This window comes from Caretta caretta, chromosome 5, assembly GCF_965140235.1.
Source record: "Caretta caretta isolate rCarCar2 chromosome 5, rCarCar1.hap1, whole genome shotgun sequence".
In the NCBI taxonomy this organism is placed as follows: domain Eukaryota; kingdom Metazoa; phylum Chordata; order Testudines; family Cheloniidae; genus Caretta; species Caretta caretta.
The window spans coordinates 133,427,325-133,451,375 of NC_134210.1; the positions used below are offsets into that span (position 1 = coordinate 133,427,325).

Consider the following 24,051-nt stretch of genomic DNA (forward strand, 5'->3'; position numbering starts at 1 on the left):
AATACGTGGGTCTCTCATGGGAGGGACTGATCTCCAAATCCCTTCAACAGGTCATTATGGCACTGGGGTCCTTTGGATGTGCAATGGTAAGTGCTTAATGCAGGTGACAAACAAGAGAAGCTCTGTGACTCTATTTGGAATGTCACGGTTTGCTTTGTGAATTGTGGCAGGGCAACCAGATTTACACAACTAACAGTGGTGTTTCTCTCCATTTCTGCTTCTCTTGGTTTGCAACCGCTGGTATGCCTGGACTGGACGTCAGTCTGAATCAAAGGTGATCCCGAGGCGTCGGTCCGAGGGTCTTGCGGCAGCCTGTGGCACAACAAGCAATGCTTGTCTCAGTTTCCCTTCTCCAGACTCCCAAGCACGCAACTCCCTCTGCTGCTGCTGCTCCTGCCTTCAGCCCTCTCCAGTTCTGGCTCTCTGGTTTGGGGACACCAGTCAGCAAACCCCTCCTGCTGCTCCTCCTGCTGTCAGCCTTCTCTAAAGAACCAACTTCAGCTTCCTTCCAGGACTCCTCAGTGACCTGGTCTCTTTGGGGCCAGCCACACGGTGACAGAGTCTCACCAAAATCTCTTGTATCATGTGGAGCCAACGAAGTACAAGAACTTTCATATTTTTCAAGGCAAAAGCACATCAACCATCCAGTGGAGAGATGCCTATCTAAGGAAGGATGCAAATGGACTCAGAGTGATAGAACCTTAACTTCTGCCTACAGCTGCACTCCAGAAACAGGATGAAGCCAATCTTTGTTCTTTGCTGAGTAAATGGGATGTGTTTTGTGATCTGTGATGGTGGCACTTTACAAAATCAGCATCACCAGCACCACAGCAATATCAGAGAAGGACGGTCTGGTGGTAAAAGGCAGTGGACCCCACGGGATTCAGGAGATCTGGGTTTAGTTTCCAATTCTGGCACAGATTTTCTGTGTAACTTGGGGCACAACACTTATCACAACAATTGTATTAAACAAAAATTACAAGCAGACAGGACCAAAAAAACTCCCAGCCGCATGAAGTCACAACTTCATGAAAATTACAATCGGTCTGAAATTGTGGTGACTTCAAGTAGAAGCATAAATTATAAATGACAGGCTAATTCCCCCAAGGACTCTTAAAATGTCAAGATCATTTTTGTAGAAGTTGAATCATTGAATATCAGAGTTGGAAGGGTCCTCAGGAGATCATCTAGTCTAACCCCTTGCTCAAAGCAGGACCAATCCCCAATTTTTGCCCCAGATCCCTAAATGGCCCCCTCAAGGATTGAACTCACAACCCTGGGTTTAGTAGCCCAATGCTCAAACCACTGAGCTATCCCTCCCAAGTTTGGATGGGCTCTGAAAAACAAAACACGGGTCACGGCTCGAAGCAGGACCAATTCCCAGTTAAATCATCCCAGCCAGGGCTTTGTCAAGCCTGACCTTAAAAACCTCTAAGGAAGGAGATTCTACCACCTCCCTAGGTAACGCATTCCAGTGTTTCACCACCCTCTTAGTGAAAAAGTTTTTCCTAATATCCAATCTAAACCTCCCCCACTGCAGCTTGAAGTCACCATCCTTCAGGACATAAACTGATCAAGAACAGGGGTGAGAAGAAGGAAGAATTTTCCCTCAATGCTAGGCAGCTGTGTGGGCACTTGCATTACTGTGAGCATACGTTTTCCTCTGAAATCTGAAGCAACCAGCCCTGGCCAATGTCAGAAAGAGGAACATGAGCTAGGTAGGCCATTGATCTTTTGAAGCATGGTAAACCCAATGTTCTGAGCTTGACAAAGAAAACATCCTGTTATGTCAAGGACTCCAGTATTTGCACCTTCCTGTATTATGTGCAGCAGCTTTCACAGGTCTCAGCCAAAATCAGGTCACCATTGTACCAGGCACTCTTACGAATTTGGGTCCAATTTGGTGAATAGTTTCAGCCAAAAAAAATGATTTTTTTCCCACAAAAATCAAAATGCTTCATTTTGAACATTTCAAAACAACATGCTTTGACTTTTCTTTTCAAAACAGCATTCTGTTCAGAAATTTGGCTAATTTTTTAAACCAAAACAAAGGGTAAAAAGCACCCAAAAATTACCCAAAATGAAATGTCAAAAAAAAAAAATCACTTGGGGTCAAACTGAATCAATTTTTCTTCAGATCCTTTGAAAAAAAGTCAATTATTCACCTAGTTCCATGATGTTCTGTACAAGCACACTGCCCCTGTCACAAAGAGCTGACAATCCAAACAAAAGACAGACACAGGGTGGGAGAAAGGAACCCTCCTCTTCCCCATCGGACAGATGGGGAACTGAGGCAGGGAGAAATTAAGTGATTTGCCGAAGGTCACTCTGGCAGTCTGCAGCAGAGCTCCAGAGTCCCATTCCTGTGACTTACCCACGAAAGCATCTTTTCATTGTCATTGAAAAAGAAAAGTAAAATAGTCCAAACAATACTATTTGGATGTGTCTTTTCATTGGAAAGCAGGCCTTGAGAAATTCTCTTTGGCTTTTCAAGTGTTCTGTGCCTTTTAGGCATTTCCAGACTCTCTACATGGATTTTCAAGTCCTTTTACAGCCTTGCTGCAAACCAACCAAGATGAGATTGTAAGCTCTTTGGGGCAGGGGCCATCTTTTTGTATTGGTACGGCAACTAGCACAATGGGGCAAGGCTCCTAGATTCTACCACAATAAGAATAATAATGCTTGAAAGAGTTCCTCACCTGCTGGAAGTTGACCTCTGCATTCAGTATCTCATCCACAGCAAACAATGGCATGGAAACATTACGATGGAGAAAGTCTGAGAAGGTCTCATTGTCAACCAGGAAATCCTGAAGTTTCAAACCTGTTAGGTGAGAAGCAAGTGTCACTTGGTTTTATTTAGTGCAAACCCAAAAAGGAGAAAGAATGTGAAATCTTCAAACTAAAATAGCAAAACCTGGCTGAGGGGAAGGGGAAGGGACAACGACACAATGGAGGACACAAAAGGAAACCAGTAGCTGCTGCCGATGTGCTCTGAAATACAGCAGCTTGCAGAGATACGTCGGACCTGCCGTGTTTTTACACCAAAAATAGAATCTTTGAAAATAACCTCCCTCCAACACCTTCGCTAACACCTGCTTTGTTGCATTTAATCTGCCGCCAGGCACATGAGATGCAAGGGGAGCTCAATGGTTCAGAATAAACTGCTCTTCAGTTTTGGGGAAATTCACTCCAGCGCAGAAGGCTAGGCACAAGAGATTCACGACTCCACTTAAACTCTATTTTGTAGGCTTAAGCAGGACTGAACTGGTGTACAGGGCAATAAGAAACTTACTAAATCTTATATAAAAATGTTTGATCATTAATAATACAAATACTACTAATAATCATCAACATCATAACCTACCACAAGACATTTCCAGGCCAAGCACAGGCAGACACAAGTGTGCCTGGAGCCAGAGGTTACTTTATACAGATAACACAGGTAGATCTAGGCAGTAGTGTTGCCATCTCTCACATTTTTTGGGGATAAGTCTTATGATATTTGGTGTTTTTCTAAAAGCCCCAGCTCCTGGAATCATGTGATTAAATGAGAATCTCAGCTTTTTTTTTTTAGCAGAATCTTCATGGTTGAGGCAAAATGCTGGAAAATGTGACTCAAATGTGCCCTGAAGTCTTAGAAACCACAGAGTGAAGAACAGAACCACAACACTGATTCTTTTAAACCAATCACATGATTTTGGGGGCCTGACTCCAGGGCTTTTGAATGCTTGAGGTTGGCAATACAAAGGAATGCAGTTGAGGTGAAAGGTGCAAACGCTAAGCAGTGGAGAGTTGAGGGAAGAAAGAGATCTTGGGAGTCATTGTGGATAGTTCTCTGAAAACATCCACTCATTGTGCAGCAGCCGTCAAAAAAGTGAACAGAATGTTGGGAATCATTAGGAAAGGGACTGATAATAAGACAGAAAATATATTGCCTCTATATAAATCCATGGTACGCCCACATTTTGGATACTGTGTGCAGACCTGGTCGCCCTATCTCAAAAAAGATATGTTGGTATAGAGAAAAGAGCAACAAAAAGGATTAGGGGTATGGAACAGCTTCTATATGAGGAGAGATTAATAAAACTGGGACTTTTCAGCTTGGACAAGAGACAACTAAGGGGAGATATGATAGAGGCCTATAAAATCATGACTGGTGTGGAGAAAGTAAATAAGGAAGTGTTATTTACTCTTTCTCAGAACAGAAGAACTAGGGGTCACCAAATGAAATTAATAGGCAGCAGGTTTAAAACAAACAAAAGGAAGTATTTCTTCATACAATGTACAGTCCACCTGTGGAATTTGTTGCCAGAGGATGTTGTGAAGGCCAAGACTTTAACACGGTTCAAAAGAGAACTAGATAAGTTCATGGAGGATAGGTCCATCCATGGCTATTAGCCATGATGGGCAGGGATGGTGTCCCCAGCCTCTGTTTGTCATAAACTGGGAATAACCAACAGGGGATGGATCACTTGATCATTAACTGTTCTCTTCATTCCCTCTGGGGCCCCTGGCACTGGCCATTGTCAGAGGACAGGATACTGGGCTAGATGGACCTTTGGTCTGACCTGGTAGGGCTGTCTTTATGTTCTTATGAAAAGAATTGACACGGCTGACTCAGAGAAGATTCATAGGCATAGGCTAAGCTGATTAGGTAGATAACCTGATACTTTTTCTACTTAAGGAAGAGCAGAGTCACAAAACAAATTGGTAATTGATGGCAAAGAGGGAAAAAAAACCCACGTGCCAAGCCCTAATGCAATGGACTCCTAATAGCGTGTATTCCCTCCTGGCTGTACTGCTCATCCTGGAGGGAACAGCAGCCACTGTGGCACAGGGCTCTCATTCTTGTTTTAATCAGCTTGACTGCTTACAAGAAACACTCAGTGCCTTTCTGAGAAGGCATCGGAGTGAGCCTGCTGCAAATCTCCACAGCGCTGGGAGGGGATGGGGAGCAAGCCAGGGCGGCCACATGTCACAAGAACATGGAATCCCGCTCTCTGTATGCCTCTCAGTGTTTCTTTTGTGCCGCTCGGTCTCGACTTGGCAGGACACCAGTCTGATATAAGAATTATGAGGAGAGAGCGAGGGAAGAAAAGCAACACCCCCCATTCTCCTTGCAGCACGAGCGCGCTGGGGTTACTGTCGGTCATTGCTCTCTAGCCTACATCTCTGGTTACAAGTTCCCTGTAGCCTTTTTGTTCTACATGAAAAATAATCGCCACCATCAGCTGGGCTGAGGAAAGCTGGAGGTAATGTTGACAGGAGGTTACTTCAGGGTGAAAACTCTATTCCCCCCTCCTAGGCAGGATGATTTAATAACCTGCCCATTGATCATACTGTGAAAAAAAACCCTGACAGGCTCGTGCAAACAAACAGACTGAGTTTTCTTTTCAGCCAGCACTGGCACTAAGAAAAGCGGGCCAGATCCTCAGCTGGTGCAAATCAGCACAAGCCATTTACACTGATTCACACCAGCTGAGGGCTTTGCCCCCCAGAATCACTCAGATTCAAATAATCTCCTTCCTCCTGATTTCTGGCTACTTCCTAACTGCACTGCATTTGCTAAAGAATTGCTCTGTATATTTGGGTTTTGGTGAGATCATCAACAGCACTGAAATTCAAATGGACAAAGAGATTAGCTGGACAAAGAAACAGTGGCATTTAAAGATCAGACATTTGCAAGCTTTTTGATTTAGCCCAATTCTAAATGGAGTCTATTTTTCTAGTTGCTCTTAAAAGGCCACACATCTCATGGAAACCTTTTAATAAAATTTTATTGAACAATAATTCTCCTGCTCTTCCTGTATTTCCTCCTCCTCTGAGCTTTGCTGCTGCTCGGAAACAGGATCTTTGTTACTTAGGAACATTCTCTTTAGTTTGTCTAACTCCAAGTGTTTGGACAACTGCAGCAAAGCAACTTGCATCTTATTACAGGATGTAAAGAAGCTATTTTTGGATGCCCACTGCCCTGTCTGTAAAAATGATGTGGACTGCCAAGGAACGTCGTCTTCTTACTTGTCTATAAATTAACTAACACAGTGTCCCTCAGGTGTTTTCTTTCCTCATTATCAGCCAGCATTTTCAGAAGTGCACAGCACTACATCTGGCTGAAATTCCCAGGCATGTTTCTACATTTGTTTTCATCCCAATTCGTGAAAAAAAGTCAAAGTTTTTCACCAAATGGAAAATTTGAAAAAATTTTGATTCAGAAATGCCAAAACATTTTGTTTCAGGTTGGCGCAACATTAATCTTTGTCCCACAAGCAACTGTGCTGACATGCCTGAGGTCCCACAGAAAGCCTGTGGCAAAGCAATGACTTGTCTTGACCTCAAGTCCAATGCCTGAACCAAAAGGCCAACCTCTTTCTTGGTGAGCTCACCCCGTCTCTCGTCCTTTTTCCATCAGGACAGACTGAGCCACCCCAGAGTCCCCACTCTTCAAATCACAGAGGCCCACACACTGACTTGCCCCTGAAGCCAGTCACAGGTGGGGAGGGGAGCAGAGCAGTGCAATCAATCTGACCTTCAGCACTGCACAGTCTAAGTGTATGTCTACACTACAGACCTTACAGCAGCATAGCTATACCGACGCAGCTGTGCCCCCGTAAGATCTCCCGTGTAGCTGCTCTATGCCAAAGGGACAGAACTCTCCCGTCGACACAATTAAACAATCCTCAATGAGCAGCGGTAGCCGACACAGCGCTGTCCACACCGGCGCTTCTGTGGGGGTAACTTATGTTGCTTGGGGGGGGCGTGTTTTTCACACATCTGAGCAATATAAATTATACTGACAAAAATGCTAGCGTAGACATAGCCTTAGAAGGCGAGGCTTTTTTAAAGGCATCCCTTTCAAAACACGCATCATTCTGTCCAAGGCTATTTACCCACCAGAGCATAACACAACCAATGCGAACAATGCAAGACTGTTAGCTCAAAACTGCCACAATGCCCGCAAACAACACAGTCATAGTTCCTGAATACGCTAACAACATGCTAAGTAATGGAACATACATGCTGGAATTACAGCGTAATCACCAAAATGCATCCCTGCCATTAAAGAAATTCTTCACACCCTGTTGGGATGATCTATGTTCTACTGAGATGGAACAGCCCACCCCCTTCGTCCTGCCCTTTGCAGCCAACAGAACCAGAGGAGTTCAGTACCATAGTACTGTTTGTGCTTCTGACAAACTAGGCAGCAGATCAGGCCCTTCTGGCTGAAATGTATAAAATAAATAAATAAAATGAGAGATGAGCCCTAATCATGAATCTGGATCTGGGTTTGGATGTAGGCTCAGCTGGTGTCAATCAATTTAACGCCACTGAAGTCAATAGAGCTTTGCTGATTTACACCAGCTGAGGATCCAGCCTAACATCTGAAAGGAGCTCCTCTCCCTACTGTACAGCCAGCTTTGCTTTTTAATTCTCAGTCTAACCCACACTAAGGCCTAGATCTTGCAAGGACCTGTGTTGAGCTCAGGACTTGAGGCTAGCTCCCTGCTGCTCTTTGTTAATTAAAAGGTTTGAAGAAAACAAGGCAGCCAGTCAGTCCATGTGCCATGACTGCATCTTCAGCAACTGCAGAGACTCTTCTAGTGGGACATTCAAGACAGAAAACAATTATGTTATTTTCTGTGCTTCCTTTGCTATTACTGAATTGATCGGCTTCTGGCTGAACTTCCATTTCTCCCACCTCAGCCATTCCTTCCCCTTGATCCTGAAGTGCAGTCATAACCCTTCATTTATTATCTCAGAGGCTGCTAATATAAACGTGATTGTGTTGCCATAAAAACAGCATTATTGCAAGACCACGTGGCAAGACCAGACGGGTTACGGAAGCCTTTACTTTGCTCCTTAGCCTCGACAGATTCTTGTAAGTGCCTGCAGGCGAGCGGATTCCTTTCCCGGCACAAAGCAATCACACACTTGCCTCTCTCAATTAATGAAAGCGGCAATGCAAGATTGATAAATCCATGGGAACGATCAGTGGACGTTTCTTTCCTTGTGATGTGATTGAGAAGGGGCTGCAAGGCACCAAGATGCCCACTAGGTAGGGTTCAGACTTATGGGCCTGATTCCCAGCTCTGGGTGAGCTGGACTCAATACAGAAACTGGTGTGAGGAGAAGGACACCTTTGCACCTCTTGGTATACTGGGCCTAAGCCCATTTATAAGTCAGAGCAGCAGCAGGACTGGTCTCACATACCCCGGGCTGTCAAAGACCTTAAGGAGCTGTTCCAACTGCCGGGAACAACCAAAGTGCCCTTGCATCCTTCTGGATCTCTGCCCTCCCCAACAACTTCTCTCCCGCCACAGGTGCTCCTTGCACTGCACCAATACAGACAACATCAGAGGTCTGGTCCACCTGTTTGGGACGTGGCACAGGACTGGGATCCAGGAGGCACCGTGTTCTCAGCCTGGATCTTGAATTCATTTACTGAGCAAGTCTCTTAGCCTCAATTTACCTGCATATAAAATGGAGATAACATTCTCTTTGGTGAAACTTCTCCATCATATAGCTGAGCGCCTACTCCTTCCATCAGCCCCCACAAAAATAAAAGAGGGGGAAAAGACCTGAAACAAACAACCCAATCAAAAAAAATAACCCTACCGCAATCAGAATTCTTATATCTAGAAAAGTCAGAAGAGTCTCCATGAAGTCTAATAGGGACTTCACTAATGCTAATCTATTTTCTGAGGAAGGCATTTAGATATGATGGTGTTGGACAGCAATATAAAACCCTAAGACAGGCTAGTAAATTACCAATGTCAGATATGGAAATAGAACTCAGGACCTGCAAGCTTTCAGCGCCTCTTGCTTATCCAGAGGAAACAGCAATCACAGTAATGTTGGAGACTATATTAGCAAAGGACCTACTGATCCAGTGACCCAGCTCTGTTATGCTACAAACAAACCCTTTTGATTCCCAGTGATCAGCCAGTGCTGGGCAATTTTCGTTTGCCCTTGTTATACTCCCTTGATTAAACTTTTGGCAACACATCCATGGAGTGTGCTGGAGCGACACACAAGCCTCCTTTAAGGGCTCATAGGCTTTTAATTTTTTCCTCCCTCCACATGGTGTCCTTCCCTTGTACAGTTGGTTTAGTCCTCACAGCTAAATCTCTTCCTAGCTGATGCTGACAGGAGCTAAAACAGTCATAGGAACTTGTTACACAACATTACCTTGATTTTCTGACAGGAAATTGAGCAGCTAAGCAGGCCTGTGGTGCAAGATCTGCTAGCATCAATGCACCAGCCTAATTTGCCAACAGTTGTGGCTCTGTCCCTTTCGCATGTAAACGTGTTGTCCTTTTGCTGTGGGAGGTGGTAGGCCTATCTGCTCTCAAGCCATAAAGTGTTCTCAGCCTGTTGTCACTGGAGACAACCAGTTATGTTAAGGCCCATCCAGAACCTTCACACATCTTCCTTTCGGAAAACAGGCTACTGCAGGAGGTTGTGGGATCCCCATCACTGGAGGTTTTTAAAGAACAGGTTGGACAAACCCCTGTCAGGGATGGTCTTGGTTTACTTGGCCCTGCCTCAGCCCAGGAGGCTGGTCTTGATGACTTCTAGAGGTCTCTTCCAGGCCTACATTTCTATGAGTCTGGGTTCAAGAAGGATTCAGGCAGTTCCCTTTCTCCTGTCTGTTTCATTTACTTGTCTGACTGCTAGATTTCTTCTGAGTGGGGGGGAAAGATTATGTGCAGACTCCTCACCCCCTCTCCACAGGAACTCTGGAGAATGGCTCACTCTTCCTCCTCCTCTTCTGGAGGTCATGCTGGGAAGGTTTCAGTCAGACGGCATGTGAGCCAGGCAATCTCAGAGCACCTCACAGGGCTAACAGAGCCACAGCAGAAAGCCCAGAGATGAAGCTATAGGCTTCCACTCTTACCTCCCAATGGCCATTGTCCCAACGACACCTATATGCAACTCACATTTGGTATTGCCTCACGTATACTGCTGCAAATTGCTGACACTCGGCAGTAAAGACCCCCGAAGAGGACAGGCAACAGAGAGAGTCATTCCTACTAAAAGAAGCGACCCTGCTGCATTTTACGCTTCCGGTGTAAATCACGTTTTTGTGTCCCTCACTCTTAGCTCTCGGTCACACACTGTCCCCCACACTTGGACCTTGGCGTGTTGAGTGTTTGATAATGCTCCCTGCCCCCGCTGCCACAAGAGGCACGGAAAGGGCTGCCCCTCGCAAAGAGAACACGGGGGAGGGGAGGTCAGCAACCATGGGAGCCTGGAGCACTGTGGGAAATGAGCAACTCAGACGGGTCAGAGGGAAGAGGTGGGTAACATTTTGCAGTTTGCCTCTCACTAGTGTTCAGTCAGACATCCCGTCAATCCATGCAGGAGAAAGAGGAGAGGTGAAAAACCATAAACTCTGGAGCCGACAAGGCATGTTCCATCTCCAGCACAGAGGGACACACTTTAAACTTGGTCAGATGGTGTGGGTGAACAGCTGCAGCAAAAGTGTTTAGAATAGGAGCAGCAGGAGAGACCCTAATAAAAAGAATGGGCTCTCAGAAGGGGGGAGCCATGGGAGGACGTATCTTTCTGCTGGCTGAGTTCACTTTCCAGGAATTCCCAAAAATCTTATTTCTGCCAGGGCTAATGGGAGACTTTGGTCTCACACGTCACGTCTGTTGTTGTTTATGTGAAGCAAAGGTAAGTATCAAAAACGCGGCTCCACATGATTGAAGAGGTGTCCCTAGGTGAACATCCAGCTTCTGCGTGCTGCACCTGAGCCAACTGCACATGCTGGAGGAAGTTAAAAGAGCTCGTCTCTCTTCCTGTCCCATTCAGCTGTCTTGCACAGGGGTAAAAACGCTGCTTTAAATGCTGCAACACATGCATGTGAGAAGAGCAATTCTGACAGCGAGCACAAGCTCCTCACGAACGATTGCACACCACAGGCCAGATCCTCACATAGTATGAACTGGCACTGCTCTGTTGTCTTCAATGGAGCAACACCAGTTTACACCAGTGGAGAATCTGCCATACAGCCACCAGACCAACCCAAATCAACAAATTATTTTTTTCTGCTGGTAGTACCTTGAGTCCCCAGTTGTTATCAAGGCCCTGTTGTGCTAGGCACTGTATATACAGATAGCCACAGACAGTCCCTGCTCCAGACAGCTTACAAAGGGCAGGAGGGGAAACAGAGGCACAGAGAGGTAAAGTGACTTGTCCAAGGTCACTCAGCAGGTCAATAGCAGAGCTGGGATTACAAGCCAGGTCTGCAGACTGTCAGTCCTGCATCCTACCCATCAAAGAACATTCTCCTTATTTAGATACTGCACAAAAGCAGGGAAAGAGACAAATGCTCTATTATCTCTTCTTCGACCCTGGACCAGATTCTGTGATTAGTACAAACAAGAGTAAAACAAAGTTTGCCAAATGCAGGCTAAAACAAAGAGAAAAACATATTTTCAAGCTTCTTACTGAGTATAAAACATGATACGATTTTTAAAAAAAAAACAGGCTAATGAGGTACTGGGAAATAAGAGAGAGAGAGAGAGAGAGAGAGAGTGTTTAACTATGGGCAGCAAATTTAAACTAAAACGAAAATTCCCCATAACATTTTTTGTTTTGGTTGAAAATCCATTGCTTGTCTCCGCCGACTACACGTCCCCCCAAAATCAACCACTTTTAACACTTATGCTTTCGGCTTTTAAGCCAACCTCTGATTATTGGGAGTCAGAAGGGAAATTTCTCCAGGACAAGTTACTGCATAAACTGCCTACTGCAACGGTTCTTGCAACTTCTTCTGAAGTAGCTGATACCAGTCATCATTGGAGACAGCATACTGGACCAGAAAAACTATTGGTCTGATCTGATGATACAGCAATTTCTATGCTCCTGACACTTTCCTGGGAGTCCTGATGAAAACCAGGGCAAACATGCACTAACTGCATGAAAAGGTATCACCATTCAAATCAGGATTATCCCACTGAGGAGCACAACTTTGTAATCAGTGCAGAACATCCTGGAGTTCAGCACAAGTAGTATGCTGTTTTGAACGTACTGGACAGGGTGGGTATGTCCACACAGCAAAGAAAACCCCATGGCTGACCCATGCCAGCCAGCTTGGGCTTGTGGGCTATGCACGGGTTTTTCTTTGCTGTGTAGACATACCCTGTATCTTCATGCCACTGTCCCCTGCTGCCTGGAATGTCTAATCATTCCAGGGCTTGTTATGTCATCTTCAGGTGCAGCGGTTCTCACCCCGCAGCCCAATCAGCCCACAGCTGCGGACCGTGTGACAGCCTCAGGGCACTACATGTAATGTCTATATTGTGTGGATGCGGCCCACATACCGCATAGAGAGCTGCATATGTGGCCCACAATGGTAAATAGGTTTAGAACCACTGTTTTAGTGCTCAGTCTAAAGAGAGGATTAAAACCTTGATATTACAGACAGCTAGCAGCGATTCTCTTTCAGCTGAAGCAGTCCAGACCTGCGCACTTGGACATGGACATGCTAGGTTGGGTCCTCAGCGCCACTTGAGTGCAGTGCAGCTGAGGAACGCAGCGTGTGGACTGCCAGACGAGTTGGATACATTAGTCACGGGTAAGGCTCCATGTTTGTCACGGCGGTCCCGGTTTCCGTGACTTTCGGTGACCTCTGACTTCTGCAGCAGCCGCCTGAGCAGCTCTGGCAGCTCCTGGGCCAGTCACACCGGCTGTTGTTGGGGCAGTCTTGGGCCACCCCCACCCAGCAGCAGTAGTTTGGGGGGGGCCCCCCTCCGGGCTGGGGGGGGGGGGGCAGTGCTTACCTGTGGGGAGCTCCCGAGAAGGGCGACAGCAACTCCCCTCCCTCAGCTCCTAGCTCCACGTGCTGCCTCCACCTGCAGGCACCGCCCCCGCGGCTCCCATTGGCCCTGGTTCCCAGCCAATGGGAGCTGCAGAACTGGGGCTTGGGGCGGAGCAGAGGCCGCACATGGAGCTAGGAGCTGGGCTAGGGTCTCCTCTTCCCAGGAGCTGGGTAGGGAGCCTCCCCCAGCCCCACCAACCCCCCCGCTCTCCCAGCAACCGCAGTGCCCCCCTGGGCCGCAACTCCCCCCCCAGCACCTGTGGTACCCCCCCCAGCTGAGGTTCTAACCCGCCACATGCAGGCAATTTGCATGCATTCAGCTTACTTACAATATACTGCATGTCTATAGTACGCTTTCATCTCAAATTATTCCATAATGCGTTGGAAATGTGACTCAATATACAGGCTACAGTACATGCAGGATTCGCTTCACTAAAATGCAGCTATCTCTGTGGTGAAATACGACCACTGCTCAACATGCAGCAACAGAACAGACAACAGTTTAGACCAAGAAGTCAGGAAGAATGCTGTAGCTGGCTGAAACTGCAAGGGCATTGAGTAACAGGAGGCAGAACGTAAGAGGAAGTTACTCACCTTGTGCAGTAATGATGGTTCTTCGAGATGTGTGTCCCTGTGGGTGCTCCACTTTAGGTGTCTGTGTGCCCCTGCACCTCTAATTGGAGATTTTTGGTAGCAGTGTCCCGTTGAGCCCGGCCATGTGCTCTCCCTCCCTCGTGGTCTGCCTCGAGGCTATTTAGCACTGCACGGGCAAACCCCCCTCACTTCCTCCTCTACCACAGAACCCTATAGAGAGCTCTGAAGTAGAGGGGAGGAGGGCGGGTTGTGGAGCACCCATAGGGACACACATCTCGAAGAACCATCGTTACTGCACAAGGTGAGTAACTTCCTCTTCTTCTTCGAGTCGTGTCCCTGTGGGTGCTCCACTTTAGGTGACTCCGGAGCAGTACCCACCACTGGAGGCTGGGACTTCGAAGCAGTCTTTTACTACAGAGAGTACTGTGGAGTCGAAGATGGTGTCAGCGGCCATATCTTCAGTGATCGCATAATGTTCTGCGGAAGTATGGACAGAGGCCCCAATCATTGCTCTATAGATTGGGGAGATGGGGTATCCCTATGGAATGTGATTGAGGTAGGAACTGATCTCATGGAGTGCGTATGGACGGAAGCAAGTTGTGCCTTGCTAAGTGATTAATGCAACTAGAGATCCATTTGGATCGTCTTTGAGGCGATATCACAGAGCTTTTGGATCTTTCTGTGGACGAAAAGAAGAGTTTAGGGGATTTCCTGAACTCCTTAGTCCTGTCCAAGTAGAATGCTAATGTCCTTCTAATACCTAGCATATGCACAATTGTCTCCCAGTTGTCACAATGTGGTTTTGGGAAAAAACAGGGAGGTGGATCTGTTGATTCATATGGAAAGTGCAGAAAAAGTAGGGAGAAACTTGGGATATGGCCTTAGAGGGTTTTTTTTTAAAGACAAAGGCCGTGAGTGATGGGTGTGCCATCAGGGCCGCTATTTCTCCTATGTGCCTCGCTCAGGTGATGGCAATTAGAAAAGCTGTCGTCATGGACAGGTGTAAGAGAGAACAAGTTGCTCCGGACTCGGAGGGAGGTCTAGTCCAAGACCTGAGAACTAGATTAAAGTCCCAGGCTGGAGTGGGTGGTGTCACATGGGGGAAGAGAGTCCCAATGCCCTTAAAGAGTCTTCGCATTAGTGGTTGGGCGAACTCCAAGTGGGAAGCCATGTTCGCCACGAAATGAACCTTAAGGGAGCTGAGGGAGAGTTTAAAATGTAGTGCAAAATCAGAGGGAGGAAAGTTGAGGTTTGGTCTGTCCGTTTGGAACGGTACAAACGTGGAGTTGTTTCCATTTTGTAGATAGGTATGTGGAGTGGTCAACTTGTGGTTGTGTTGCAATGTGTGTTTCATTTTGTCAGAGCATTCTGCTTCTAAGCCTTGGAACAAAGAAAGATCCAAGCCTGGAGGCGGAGGACCCATGGGTTGGGGTGAAGGGTCAGCCCATTGTTTTGAGAGAGCAGGTGAGGAATGGGCTGATGTCAGAGGAACAGGAGGGCATATTGCCATCTGTGTCAGGTAAGGGAGCCAGACTTGTCATAGTCAAGAGGGGCAATCACAATAACTCTCGCTTTGTTTCGTTGAATTTTCAACAGAATCTTAGATAGGGTAGGAAACTGGGAAAAGACATACAAGTGGGCCCCGTCTGCTGGAAAGATGAGGGCAACTGCCAGTGAATGTTTCCCCAAAGGGTGGCCATATCTTGAAGCACCTGTGAATTCAGTATACACTCACTGTGGTGAGAAAATTCCAACTGAGACTGTTGGTTATCCCGTTCTGTATCCCTTGTAGACAGACAGCTGAGATGAGCACATTGTGATGGGTGCATCAGTTCCAAAGTTTGAATGCTGTCTTGCAGAGGGAGGGAGATCTGGCAGCTCCTTGGCCATTTATACGAAACATACAGGTCACATTAAGTCCATCATAACCTTTGTGTGTTGTTTTTGATGAAAGGCAGAGTTTATGCACAGTCACTCCTGACAGCCCCTAGCCCCAAAAGAGTGATATGGAAGGTCATTTTTGTGGAAGGCCATTTGACCTGAACCTTGTTGTTGTGTAGGTGAGCTCCCCAGCATATTAGAGAGACATGTGTCCCAGGGTGGTGAATGTGGGTAGTGAGAGGAGCGCTCTCGCTTGTACTGCATCAGGTTGGTGCTAATAAAGTCCAGTCACTGTACCGGGGTTGGTATGCCACTACAATGAAGTGAACCTTGGAGACTACCCTGTGTGGAGCAGTCTGTACCTATAATGATCCTGCCACAAAGGTAAGCAGTAGGAAATCTCCTGTACGATGGTTGTATTGAGATATGGAAGTAGGCACCCTGTAAGTTCAGGGCTAGAAATAAATCTCTTTGCTCTAGAACTGGTCCTAACTGCTGTGAAGTAAGGTAAGGTGACTTCTGAGTGGTGTGACAGGTGTATAGATGGCAGCTGATGCTGTACGGTATCATTGTTCAGACCCCCGACCAGGTCAACGAAGTGCTTATAAGAGGCAGTTTGAGAGGTCATGGACTGGGGTGCAGATTGTTCTCACTTCTGAGCCCTGGGCCTCTTACACTGTGGCTCATAACAGCACAGAGATGGTGAGTATTGAGAAGACTGTGATCTGTGGTGTGGTTGAGGGGTATATCTTCTCCTCTGTTCCACAGTGTAGATTCCTAAGGAGTGTAGTGTGGTCTGAGAATCCTTCAGGATGTGGAGAGAAAATCTGTCTTCTCTGCAAAGAGTTTGGCCCTTCAAATTGGAAGTCTGTAGCTCTTTGGGCAATCTAGAGAGGTGTAGCGAACAAAAAAAAAACAACCCACAACCCACCTCAGTACCACAGGAGACTGGGCGGGCAGCTGTAACAGCTACATCCATTGGGGTCTCTAGGACCAGTCTGGCTATTAACGGACCTTCTCTAAGAATGGTCTGAATCTGTTCTTTTTGTGTTTCCAGTAATGTTTCAGAAACATCCTGGGTTTCCCAAGATTAACAAAATTGTTTTGGCCATGACAGTTTGGTAATTTATGACTCTAAACAGTAATGTTGTTGATGAATACGCCATCTTGCAAAGCCTGATCATATGGAGTTGACTTGGCATTATGCTGCTTGCTTCATGCATTAACCACATCCACTATGATGGAGTTGGGTTGCGGATGCTGAAAACAAAGTCTGCCTCTTTGGGTAGAGATGTAAGGTTGTTTTTGTTTACACACTGTTGCTGGTTGGTGCGATGGAGGCTGGCTCTGCCAGATGATTTTGGTAAGATCTAGAATCAGCTCATTAATTGGGAGGACAGTTCTAGATGAGAAGGTAGTGTGCAGAATTTCCACCAACTTGTGATGTGTATCTGCCACCTCCTGTAAGGGAATACTGCAGCTCATCTGCCACCCTCTTGGTAAGATCCAGAAAGTTCTTAAATCTTCACCGAGTGATGAGGGGTGGGCAGCACAGTCTCATCTGGGAGAGATGAGGAGAAGTGTGCTGAAGAGGTAGTTTCCTCTTCAGGTGTTGTTGGTTTTTTGTTTTTTGTTTTTTTTCCCCTTCTCCCTTCTTTCCTGTTCTGAAAAAGCTTTCTCCTGTCCTGGCTCAGGTGCTCTCCTGCACTGGCTCAGGTGCCAGGCTGTAGTAAACCATCTCCCTGAGAGACACCGGAGACGGTCGCACCATGTGTGGGTATATACCCAAAGAATTACAATATGGCCTTGGGAGGGAGAGGCAGGAAGGCAGGCACGGGCGGTTGGCACGATGGAATTGGGGATGACCCTTGTAGTGTGGTGGTGGGCCACCTTGAGGGGCCAGCGAATGATCTCCTCCTGGCCAGTGTCAGATTTGTCTGTGGGTAAGGGTGCCGCTGACTGGGGCATTGGCAGTATACAGCCCAATGCTAAGAGCGATTCTGGGTGCCAGGATGTGCTCGATACCGGGGTACCAAGTAATGGGGATTATGGTTCTTCCCCAATCATCAGGTCTCCAGGGTACCAGAGCTCATGCGGTACCATGGCTTCATTTGGTACCACAGAGGAGGATCCGTGGTACATTGTCAGTACCAATAGTTGGGCAGAGCACTCCCTAAATGAGAGTTTCGCCCAGTACAAAAAGTTTGATGGTGCCACTTTTTTAGAGACGGTATAGTAATTGTCTCTCCCTGGGTACTGAGGCCACAGGTCTCCAGAGTATCAGAGCACCTGTGTTACCATAGGCTCATCCGGAACCCCAGAGGAGTGTCTGTAGTTGGTATCAATGGTTGGGAAGGTGCAGAACACTTCCTAGATGGGAGTTTTGTTGCATCTGGTACCAAAGGGTTTCTCTATGCTGCTCTTTTAGAGATGGTACGGTAACTGTCCCCTCTCCTTAGGGGATGGTACCCTTGGCTCAGAGCATGAGGGTGGAAGCCTCTGGTGTCTTGGTGCCGATGTGCCGCTCTTTTAGAGATGGTACGGTAAGGGTGCCCTCTGGATGCAGTAGTTGCCCAGAGCAGAGCTCAGAGCAGGGCAGAGCTCACAGCAAGAAGTCCCTTTGCAGGTTTCAGCTTCCAGAGCTTCCTGCCAACCTGTGGCAGCTGAGCTCACAGCAGGAGGTTCCTCTGCTGGTATTGTCCTACCGAGATGGCCATGGCCGCACTGGGGAGTCCCACTGGCTGGCCAGTTGCTTGGGGGTCGGTGCCGAGATGGCCGCACTGGGGAACACCCCTCTGGCTGGCCAGTTGCTGGGGGTTGGTGCCGAGATGGCCGCACTGGGGAACACCTCTCTGGCTGGCTAGTTGCTGGGGATCGGTGCCCGAGATGGCCGCACTGGGAAACACCCCTCTGGCTGGCCAGTTGCTGGGGGTCGGTGCCGAGATGGCCGCACTGGGAAACACCCCTCTGGCTGGCTAGTTGCTGGGGGTCAGTGCCCGAGATGGCCGCACTGGGGAACACCCCTCTGGCTGGCTAGTTGCTGGGGGTCGGTTCCCAAGATGGCCGCACTGGGAAACACCCCTCTGGCTGGCCAGTTGCTGGGGGTCGGTGCCGAGATGGCTGCACTGGGAAACACCCCTCTGGCTGGCTATTTGCTGGGGGTCAGTGCCCGAGATGGCCGCACTGGGGAACACCCCTCTGGCTGGCTAGTTGCTGGGAGTCGGTTCCCAAGATGGCCGCACTGGGGAGTCCCACTGGCTGGCCAGTTGCTGGGGGTCGGTGCCGAGATGGCCGCACTGGGAAACACCCCTCTGGCTGGCCAGTTGCTCGAGGGTCGGTGCCCGAGGTGGCCGCACTGGGGAACACCCCTCGGGCTGGCCAGTTGGTGGGGGTCAGTGCCGAGATGGCTGCACTGGGGAACACCCCTCTGGCTGGCCAGTTGCTGGGGGTTGGTGCCCGGGATGACCGCACTGGGAAACACCCCTCTGGCTGGCCAGTTGCTCGGGGGTCGGTGCCCGAGATGGCCGCACTGGGGAGTCCCCCTGGCTGGCCAGTTGCTGGGGGTCGGTTCCCAAGATGGCCGCACTGGGGAGTTCCACTGGCTGGCCAGTTGCTGGGGGTCGGTGCCTGAGATGGCCACACTGGGGAACACCCCTCGGGCTGGCCAGTTGCTGGGGGTTGGTGCCCGAGATGGCCGCACTGGGGAACACCCCTCTGGTGGCCAGTTGCTCGAGGGTCGGTGCCCGAGATGGCCGCACTGGGGAACACCCCTCTGGCTGGCCAGTTACTGGGGATCGGTGCCGAGATGGCCGCACTGGGGAACACCCCTCTGGCTGGCCAGTTACTGGGGATCGGTGCCGAGATGGCCGCACTGGGGAACACCCCTCTGGCTGGCCAGTTGCTCGGAGGAGCCTTTCCAGGGGGAGTCTGCTGGTGGCTTCTTCTTTTTTCTCTCTCTCTCTCTCTCTCCTCCTCACCACTCAACCCCTTTTGAAGTGAAGGCTCTGGGGACGGGGAGGATCCGGGGTCAGCACCCACCGGAGTCCCCTGCAGACTGAAGTGTTTTCTCCATAGGGAGGAATTTTTACTTCAGCTCCCAGCGCCTGTGAGGCTGCAGTTTTCGGTGTGGCGGGTGAAGCACTTCTGTGAGGATCTCCCAGTCATAGTGAGCGTCTGGCCATGACAGGAACTGACTCCTGGCAGGAGAGGCACCGCTTGGAGCAGAGAGAGGCAGGCAAGCCCCTGGGCGGGGGGTGTCACCCTCTAGCAGGGAGGAATATGCAGAAGAACATCATCTTTCCTTTTTTTTTTTTTTTTTTTTTACTGAAAAAGAAAATAATTATGAGTCTACTAGATGCCTGGGGGGGAGGGGGGAGATGCCCCCTGACAGGGAAGGAAAGTGAAGTTCTTTTCCTTTTTCTCTTTTCTTTTTAAACCAAAGGAATAAAATAAAATAAAACAAAACACTAGCCTGAGTACTGTTAGGGAGAACAAAGGTAACGAAACAAACACCACATATGCTAAGGACATAGATAAGGAAGGGACAACTGCTCCTTCCCTCAGATGGTAGAGAAGGAAGTGAGGGGGGAGAGGCAGACCAGGAGGGAGGGAGAGCACATGCCCGGGCTCAACGGGCCACTGCTACCAAAAATCTTCGATTACAGGTGCAGGGGCACACAGACATCTAACGTGGAGCACCCATAGGGACACTACTCGAAGAAGAATTACACATATTGGATTTTAGCCAGAACTCTGGGGTTAACAGTCCCCTATTTATATTACCAATAACATTTTAAAAGGTAAGTCATTTGATTTGCATGAAGAAGCAGCCTGCAAAAATCTATTTCCCATGGATTCATAGATATTCTGGTTAAAGTATGCTCCATGTTCCTGCCTGGCTAAAGCTGACCTTTGATTCAACACAGATAGTATTTCCAACACATCAGTCTTTTACTGCCCCAATGTTACACTAAAATCCATGCCACACCCCCCTGTATTTCGGAGTGAGGACTCTAGTCCTTTGGCAGCTGTTACTTAGCTCACAGGGATATTGTGAAAATTGACTGGTGAATGTCTGTAGAGCACTTTGAAGATGAAAAGTGCTATGAATAGAGAAGTTCTGAATTTGGGGAGGTAGGGCCTCAGAACCAAATCCCTCTCTACGGATTTGGTTCCAGGTGAGATGCAAATGTGGAAGGGGCCTGTGTTCTAGCCATACATCTGATGTGGCTGTGATCTTTCAAAAACAACCATTTGCACAAGATTTCTGTTCCAGATGGTGGAAGTCTCCCAAAAACAGCTGATCTGTCCACCATTCAAAATGTCATAAGCTTCCCAAGGTCACTTTTTCACTATTTTTGGCAGAAATGGCACAAGATATTGGTGCTATCAAACCCACGCTGGAATCAAAGCCATGGGTCAGAGCCAAACCATGAACCCTAGCCCAGGTCCAGGCTCTGCCTACTGAGCTGAAGCCAAATGCAACGTTCAGCAAATTAGCCAATTTTTACATTTCAAGATTTTGGGGCTTAAAATTTACTACAAACCCAGAAATTCTGTCAACACAGCCTGAAGAGAGAAAATAATTGCAAACTGAAGATAACCATATGCATATATTTCTGATTACACAATACCAGTGTGTAATAAACTATGCGGACAAGTTTATAGACAGAGAGCACAAGATAATGGGAAAGTACGAACGTTCTATTGTTTATTCAGTACAATTTTTACTTCTCAGTTCCAGATAGAATCTGTATTTACAGATAAGGCTACAGCAAGTACTTTAGTTGACTAAAAGCAAAGCCACACAGAGTTTTCAGAACCAACTCCAGCAGTGTTTTATGCAGGCAGATACTAGTTACACTGACTCTAACATCAGAACTGGGAAGTGCTTGTTCTCTCTATTATTATGGCTGTATCCAGGCAGTAAAGACAAGCTAATGGAAAGATAAAAACAGTGTCCTTAAGATACAGTATTTTGTTGCCTACTGGAATAATACTGTTATGTGTTTCTAAGTGCTATCATTAAAAAAAGTAAAAACTATCAGTTTTCCTGGGCCTGGAGCCAATCAGTAAGTTGGCAGTGCAGAACATACTGAAGAAGGTAACAGAACTGCCAACCAATACTGGCTAACAGTATTACACTTAAGACTCTCCTTTCTGCTAACACACACATGCAGTCCAGTGCTAGCCCATGAGGGCCCTTGAACAGGAATATTTTTGCCTCCCCCGCCACTCCCACAACACACTAATTAATAGGGTCTCCCTTGAGCTGCTCGGGAAGTTCAGTTCTGAACTACACATCTGAGTCCAGTTCTGCTAGACTCGCATAAGTACAATGCACATTGTAGCGTACCACCCTGTGCCGTGTTGCCAACCTCTGCCTCTGATTGTGGATCATGTAATTATGCTGTTAAAGAAAACAGATGCTTTGAAAGTTCCGGGGCATCCTGACCCACAGAGCGCTCCATGGGGAAAAGAAATTTAACGCTTCACCTGACCTTTCTATTCAAACTGCTACAGAGATAATTTCCTACAAAAATCCTACCATTGACTTGGAAAAATAAAAGGGGAAAGCAGAAGTTCATTAAATTTAAAGGGATAATTTCTCAGCATGGAACAGGGGAATTCAGTATATACAATAAAGCCTTGCTAAAGGAGCTGTGTTTCTAATCCCCCAACACAGACAGTTCTACCAATATCACACTAAGGGTCTGTCTACACTGGAAAAAAAGGGATGTTCTTAACTTGGGTTAGTTAAGGGGGGGAGAGATAGCTCAGTGGTTTGAGCATTAGCCTGCTAAACCCAGAGTGTCCTTGAGGGATACCCAATCCTTGAGGGGGCCATTTAGGGATGTGGGGCAAAAATTGGGGATTTGGTCCTGCTTTGAGCAGGGGGTTAGACTAGATAACCTTCTGAGGTCCCTTCCAACCCTGATATTCTATGATTCTAACTCAGGCTAAAATAGCAGTGAAGACTCAGCTTTTAACTTAGATAGCAGTTTGAGTTCAACCTCAGACTCCCCTATAAACTTTAACTCGAGATGCTAACCCAAGTTAAAAGCTGAACGGACGTGTCTTCACTGCTATTTTAACCTGAGTTAAGAACTCACCTTTTTCTTTGCAATATAGACATAGCCTAAGAAACCTTTCACTTGCATGCATCATATTTGCATTTTCTGGCAGGGCGTCTTGTTTTGGTATAAAACAGAAAAACAACAGGATTCATTTAGATTCTGAGCCCACTGTCTGGGAGGGGGACACAGAGACCTGCCACCACAAAGGCGTGCATGCAAGCACTGGTTGGGATTTTTCAAGCAGTCCCAGGGATTTAGACACAACTTCCATTTATTTTAACAGAAGAATTGAGCGAGACTTTCAAAAGCACTCAGCATTAGCCTAACTCTGCTCCCCATGATTTCAACAGGAGCAGAGTTTTAGCCCACATGGACTGCTTTTGAAACTTCCCCCTTGTATGTCTCAATACCCTGGGCTGCTCTGAAAACCTCAACCACTGGGACTGAGACAGGCAGTTTATTTCTAAAAAACTGCTTGAATTGGTCACTAAGATGTTAGTTTTGGTAGCACAAGCAAAGCACACAATGGGATTAACTGAACCTCCCACTGAGTTATATGTACAGTGCACACAGCAGAGTTAACTACTCTCAATTGCCTTATCCCAGAGCACAGATCTATCACAGAATCATAGAAGATTAGGGCTGGAAGAGACTTCAGAAGGTCCTCTAGTCCAACCCCCTGCTCAAAGCAGAAGCAACCCCAACTAAATTATCCCAGCCAGGGCTCTGTCAAGCCGGGCCTTAAAAACCTTTAAGGAAGGAGATTCCACCACCTCACTAGGTAACCCATTCCAGTGCTCCACCACCCTCCTAGTGAAATAGTGTTTCCTAATATCCAGCCTAGACCTCCCCCAGTGCAACTTGAGATACCTTTCATACCTGAGAGTAGTGTGTTGGGCAGCATGTTTCTAGAACCAAGAGAAGCCAAACTGCATGACTCCATGCTAGACTCCATTTGGGGTCCTCAGGTGAGTGCTGCGATTTATACCTTTACGCAGCCCCTTGTGGTGTTGGACAGGCAGCTCCCCACTGAAGAGTGGGAAAGTGCTACATATATTCGTTGCTTGCTTTCTTATCATTCTGATTCGTTCGGTTTTTGGTGGTGGTCCCTACCAGGGTAAAGTGAGAAAGGAAAGTGTTTTAAGGAAGAGAGGAGGAAAAGATACACATTTAAAAAAAAAAAAACCCAACAAATAAAAAGAGAGAAAAGTGGAGGGGGCTGATTAGATGAAACCAAAAGAGGGTGGCGCCAAGGGTTTATAACGCTGGTTTCTAGCTCCATCAGGTCAGGATGAAGGGTTGGTTAGACCTGAGCACAAACAGTGGGGTCTGAAGGCAGCTGTGTCTTTGTCCTTAAATGTGGGTTTGATGGAGCGACGGGGGGTGACTATTTCATACAGCTGTTATTACAGTTTGTTAATGTATTTTTTTGAATGAGCTCTTAGGTTAAAGCCCATTTCTTTCAGTCATCTCTTGGTTTCTCCCTGCCCTTTCTCTTGCCCATATTTCTGTGAGTCTACAACCCTGTCTCCTGCTCAGTGTTTCTCAAACGCGGCCACCATGGGCTTTTTGTGCAGCCGCTACACCCTCCTGGGTGGTGACTGGGGCGGGGGGGCGCGGAGGGGGCAAAGGATCAGCCTCCGCCCCACCTGTTGCTCCTGGACGTGCCACACT

The 24,051-nt window shown here is 47.5% G+C and overlaps 1 protein-coding gene across 4 annotated transcripts in view; it reads right to left on the bottom strand.

Moving 5' to 3' along the window:
* ABCA1 (ATP binding cassette subfamily A member 1) overlaps positions 1-24,051 on the bottom strand; it is a 132,619-nt gene that overhangs the window by 66,814 nt on the left and 41,754 nt on the right. For 3 of the 4 annotated variants that reach the window (XM_048851107.2, XM_048851106.2, XM_048851105.2), the window contains exon 6: positions 2,700-2,821. In XM_048851107.2, the coding sequence (XP_048707064.1) occupies positions 2,700-2,821 (122 nt within the window). Of the gene's footprint in view, positions 1-2,699; positions 2,822-23,256; positions 23,368-24,051 lie in introns of those variants that run through there. The other variant, XM_048851111.2, reaches the window with a different exon arrangement.